The sequence below is a fragment of the Anneissia japonica genome, unplaced genomic scaffold (genome assembly GCF_011630105.1).
Source record: "Anneissia japonica isolate Jap-2015-1 unplaced genomic scaffold, ASM1163010v1 scaffold287919_len575428_cov197, whole genome shotgun sequence".
Taxonomy (NCBI): Eukaryota; Metazoa; Echinodermata; class Crinoidea; order Comatulida; family Comatulidae; genus Anneissia; species Anneissia japonica.
Genome location: NW_022718751.1, coordinates 22,125 through 27,873, shown reverse-complemented (window position 1 = coordinate 27,873; position 5,749 = coordinate 22,125). Strand labels below are relative to the sequence as shown.

The window sequence follows — 5,749 nt, the reverse complement described above, 5'->3', positions numbered from 1 at the left end:
GGAACTAGGAGCTAAAGTAATTGAAGGATCGGTAAGTTAAAAAGTGAATGTTGAACATATTTGTTGTTTGTAGATATAAAACATATGTAATGATATCATAAATGTAAACCTACCAAACGTGGGTGAAACAAACTAATTGTTATTCATAATTAACTGGAGTAATGCATGCAGTATTGACAAATACATAGATGTGTGTGGCACAGTGTAGCCTCATGGACTTTCAAGTGGAAATTCTGGGGTGTGAGACCAAGATTCGTCACACTGCTTGTGTCCTTGGGCAAGACACTTATCTACATTTGCCTCTCTTCACCTAGGAGTAAATGGGTAACTTGTAGGAGGAGAATAATTCTGAATGAAATTAGTAGTGCTGATTACACGCATAACTAGGAATACTCCCCAGCGATCAGAGGATGTTGCACATGATTGATTCTGTATCCACTTACCAGGGAAAGGTTTTCTGGATATGTGCGTTATATAAATCCTAGTATAAAGATAAATAAAATAATAAAAATACCAAATAAAGAACATTAAGCCGATGAACAGTAATTTATTTTACTCCAGTAAAATTGTGAATAAGAATATTTGTGTCTTAAAAGCTGCATTAAAAAAAAAAGTAATGAAAGTAAAATTGAATAAGTGAAATGCACTTAAAGGGTATTTTTTCATATGTTTAGTTAATATGCTGTGTACCATATCTTGTAATATCCACACATTTTAATATTTGAGCTTACAGTTTGTTGTTAATATCAATTGGAATATTTATTTTATATCCATTTTCACAGTATGCCTTTGAATGTGACAAAGTGGCATCTTTGCCATATGTTGGTTTTATTCTTGGTGGAAAGGCATTTTTCTTATCTGGAGAAGACTATGTTCTTAAGGTTAGTATAGTAGTTTAATTTTTTCCCCTGGGGGGCTGGGCTTCCCCGACAAGGGGTGTGGGACCCCTCAACCTATCAATATGTGAAACAATTAATAAAATAACCCACCTTCTAACAATCAATCCAACAATCTAACAAAATGTCGATCACTCATTCTATGAGCCTACACTAATAATATAATAGCGCCCTCTCTAGTCTAAAGGAGTATTTATGTGCGATGTAAGCAGGAAATCAATTTAATAATCAATCTGGTACAATGTAAACAGAATGGAATGCCTGTATGGTCTGGTGCTGCATCTACTCTTCCTCTGGTCTGCCTGCATTCATTCGACTGCTCGGTACATATAAGAAATTTTATAAATATACTGAAGATCAATCAATCAATCAATTTACTGGAATCTTACTTGTGGGACAGTGTTGGCGCATTCATGAACTCAGAATAACAAAAAGAAAATAAAACATCTGAAATACATAAAAGTACAAGTATAAAATCATAAAAGTGTACAACAAAGTGTATTTTGTTTATGTGGGTGCATCAATATTCGTTACACCCAAAAACAAATATAAAACTAAATAACAAAATAAATCTCACTGGTTTAACAAATTTTTTAAAAAGTAAAACCAGTATATTCGCCCTTCGGTGTACATAGTTTTGCCTACTGGTTGAGAGTCAGTGAAGCTGTTCACATTAAAAGAGCAAGCAGTGAAGCACACTGGTTGTACAAAAGCAATACCACTTAAAACTAATGTGTAAACAAAGATGCAAAGTAAAATATGTATGTTTCAGCATATTTTATTCAAATTTCATATGCAGGGAAATATCTCCACAATATTTTTTACAATGTTTATATTTTTATTGTAGGTTTCACAGGGGAGTGAGACCATCTGTTTGAGTGGGTTTCAAGCTCTTGATATACCTCCGCCTGCTGGCCCTCTTTGGATTCTTGGTGATGTGTTCCTCGGGAAATTTTACACCGAGTTTGACAAGGGTGCTGATCGTGTCGGCTTTGCTGAGGCTGTGTAAAGCTTTGTCAACACTATCAAATTTTCTTTGACAAAAAAATGTTTTATGCCCATATATAGTCATGATGTGGCTGTATATGGTCATGATGTGATGTCATCATGACCATATTTAGGCATGTCATGTTTTTGTCAAATAAAATCTGATAATCTGGACAGGACTAACAGTTTCACTCAGTAAGTTGAAAGTTACAAGAAGTATAATATTAATTTGTTATCAACTTATTATTGCAAAGTCCAAATGTTATATTTCCTAAGCCCTCTTTAGTGTTTGCAATAGCTTTAAAATAAATAAGTCAGTACTGCAAGGTGTGTTGATTTTTTCATGAAACAGGTACAGATTTGGATTAATAGAAAATAGCAGTCAATTTACTTAAATGTTTCTTTTGAATTTATTCATTTAGCATTTTATATGATAAAAAGCTCTATATTTTATATAATTTTATACCTTTCCAGAAATGGTTTCTGCTTTCCAGGCAAATCTTAATTTGAAATGAGAGCATTTATGTTAAGTATTAGACCTATACATATAGAATACAATAGATGTACAGGTGAATGCAAAATTATATGATATGTTTATGTTATTTTTATTAACTCAGTTATACAATGTTTATACATTTTTTTTGTTAAATGGAATGCAGAAAACATGTAAAATAGCAAATAAGGAAAGCTAGACAATAAACAACTCAGTTACTTTGGCAGTATTATAGGCAATAACATATAAAATTTGACAGTGGAAGTGTCATTTGGCATTTTTGGTGGTCAATAAAAGTACTAAATACCTGAATTGTTATCATTCAATTGTATGGGCTGAATCGTGGATATTTCTTGGTCCCTGGTTCAATTGTCTGCTCTCATTGTGTTTCATCTTCCGGATGAGTGTGCAATATGGCTCATGTGCATGTTAGAGAACGCGAACTGTACACTCTTTGGAAAAGAGTAGGGGATTGTCTCCCCAATCACCACCAGAATGACCCCACTGAAAACATGTCTTTTGTGGATTATCCTCGGTGAATCAGCTGGTAATCAGCTCACTGGTATCCAATCCTACCGGTACCTGCTTGTACAGTACTTCTATGTGGAGACATGCATATTAAAGAACACAAACACAGGAGACCCAAGTTGAAGTAGGAATGACATCAGTCGGGAAACACAATTTAACATAATAGAATCTAAAAATAATCGATTTTACAAAAGATTCTGAACTCCCCTAGACCACTTCTGAAAGATAGTGGGTGACGCCCGACCACGCCCACTTTGCTCTCGTCGGGAAACCCACTCTGTTGGGTAAGTACTGGCTCCACCCCTGAATTAAACCTCTTTGATGCAGAAAAAAATAGGTTAATTCAGTTGCCCAAGGGTACCAAAAAAAAAAAAGAAAAGAAAAAAGCCCCAAAATAACGACCAGCTGGGCGCTTGAATCTGTATTTTGGATTAGAAGAATCAATAGCATGTGATGTTAATTGTTATATCGATGATTTCATTTTGTAGAGGTTAGTAACAATGCATTGAAATAAAATGGTGTAGATTGAAGATGGAAGTTTCTATTTTGAAATTTTAAAGTTGGTCTTGATATAATATTAAGAACTATTGTTAACTAATACAACTGAAAGACACACAAATTTGGAACTGTTTCCAAAGTTTTCCGTAGAATAATGAGTTGTACAACATATCAAAAAAATCTTTTCCTCCAAAGCCTGGCCTTAATCAAGTGTATGTGTGATAATTATTTTCGATTATTTATTTTCATAGAAGTTAATAATAGTGTACTGAAAAAAGTAGTAAATAGCTTGAGGATAGAAGTTAATTTATATTTTGAATATTAGATATATTTTTGAGTTAAAAAATTTGGTCTTCGCGATAAATAATTATTTTTTAAGGCCAACTCTTGAAAATGTGTGCAGTTTGTGCAGTCTTCGTTTTAATTCGGTTCTTTGTATTATATTAATTTAATTCAATTTCTATTATTATAAATTCTCCCAATAATGTCATCTCATCTGGTTCTTTCCATATCATTGGCATGTACTTTCTGCAAACTAAGCTGGAATGGCCCATAAATCATGAATTGACGCTGATATTTTCAAAGAGTCTAATCGTTGAAAAGAAGGATTTTAAATAACACACATTTAGAATCTTAATTATGCTCACTTCGTATATTTTATGTTTGCTGCCATCATCTGGTTTGTGCGCTCATGTCTTGAAACGTTATGAAATCTAGACCATGACTAATAAAGTTACTCTCATATCATAGTTGCAATCTACAAATTACTCATTGTAATGTTTGTATAACTAATTTAATACAAACAATAACATGAACTAATGAAACTCTTTTGTTTGAAAAAGTATGTACCATCTAATTTAGTTTCATATTTTTGCACGTTTATCTAAAAATCGACCTTCAGGCCCGTATCCAGGGGGGGGGGGTTATGGTTCGGGAGAACACCTCTTTTCTGGCAAAACCCCCTCTTTAAATTTCCCAAATAAGTCCTCCAACCCAACTAATGCACTGCAGACCCACCCAGACACAGATATTTTCAAACATATATGCTTTTATAGCATTATTTAGACCTGTAAAGCACAAAAATCCTCTTACTTATGGGGTTTCGCCGACCCCACCGGGGCACTGTGGACCTCACGCCCAGAATCCCCCCCCCCCCCACCGGAAGAACCTGGCTACGGGCCTGACCTTATTTGGCGTTTTTCCCAAACATGTTAAATGTAATGATAATATTAAGCAAATATTCAACTTTAACTCTTTGTTATACAAAATGTACCGAGATAGTTGACTCTATTAATATTCTGTATTCGAAGGCTGTACCGGATGCTTCTCGGATTTAAGAAAAAATTGCACACTATGATTAAAGTAAAGGAAATCAAAAGGGTTTTGTGTTTTTAAATCACAAGGTTAGAGGGCGTTTTTACAAAACTAAATAGTGTCTATATTAAATAGACACTGCTGTCTATATAATGTCTACATTCTTGACATTTTTCACCATTGAAATTAATATACCGTACTGTATCTATTCGAATAAACCTAAATGCCTATTAGCCTACTATTCCTATATCGTCGTTCTTTCTCCGGATTAACATCAGTACACTACACAAATGTATACGTGCGCTGTTTCATGAATGTTTGTTCTGTAGACAATCTTGTAGACATCGACAACCAATATTGAGAACTCAAATAATGCATTCTTTTGCTGTCATTCATAATATTATTACCATGTAATTATGTCTATACTCTTTATCTTAAAATGTACAAACGAAGGCCTATTTTAAAACCGAAAGGTCCACTGATTAGAAAGTATAATACATACCGGTACTCCAAGTATTGAAATACAAGGCCTATTTTAATGCTGTATTTGAATATGTACACCTAGTCCACAACTCTGTAAGCATTATCGACAATATTTATATACAATATATTACAATTACACTACTGTATATATATACCAAGACTTACAATTTATAGTATAAAAAAGTATCAAAATAAAAGTTACATTTGGATTGGATAGGATTTCTCCGGTGTAATTATTAATATTATACACCAAGGAAACTCTAGGCAGAGAGAAAACTTTGTTTAGTTACTAACTAAACAAAGTTTTCTCTTTGTTTAGTTAGTCTCAATGGTAAAAACAACCAGTTGGTCTCAATGGTAAAAACAACCAGCTTGGCGCTTGAAAGCCTATCTTTTGATGGGAAGCCCAATCATTTACTGCTGCACTACCACTTTCACGAATCAGCAGTGTGTGATAAATATGTTCGATGATTTAATTTTATAATAAATTGAGTATAGAAGTTGATGTCTATTTGGAATATTAAATATATTTTTGAGTTTTAAATTTGGT

At 33.5% G+C, this 5,749-nt stretch overlaps 1 protein-coding gene across 1 annotated transcript in view; it reads left to right on the top strand.

Moving 5' to 3' along the window:
• LOC117110593 (lysosomal aspartic protease-like) overlaps positions 1-2,353 on the top strand; it is a 16,132-nt gene extending 13,779 nt beyond the window's left edge. Inside the window, exons 8-9 of the mRNA XM_033253347.1 lie at positions 783-881; positions 1,744-2,353. Coding sequence (XP_033109238.1) covers positions 783-881; positions 1,744-1,905 — 261 coding nt within the window. The 3' untranslated portion in view covers positions 1,906-2,353. The remainder of the gene's footprint in view (positions 1-782; positions 882-1,743) is intronic.
• The last annotated feature ends 3,396 nt before the right edge of the window (positions 2,354-5,749 follow it).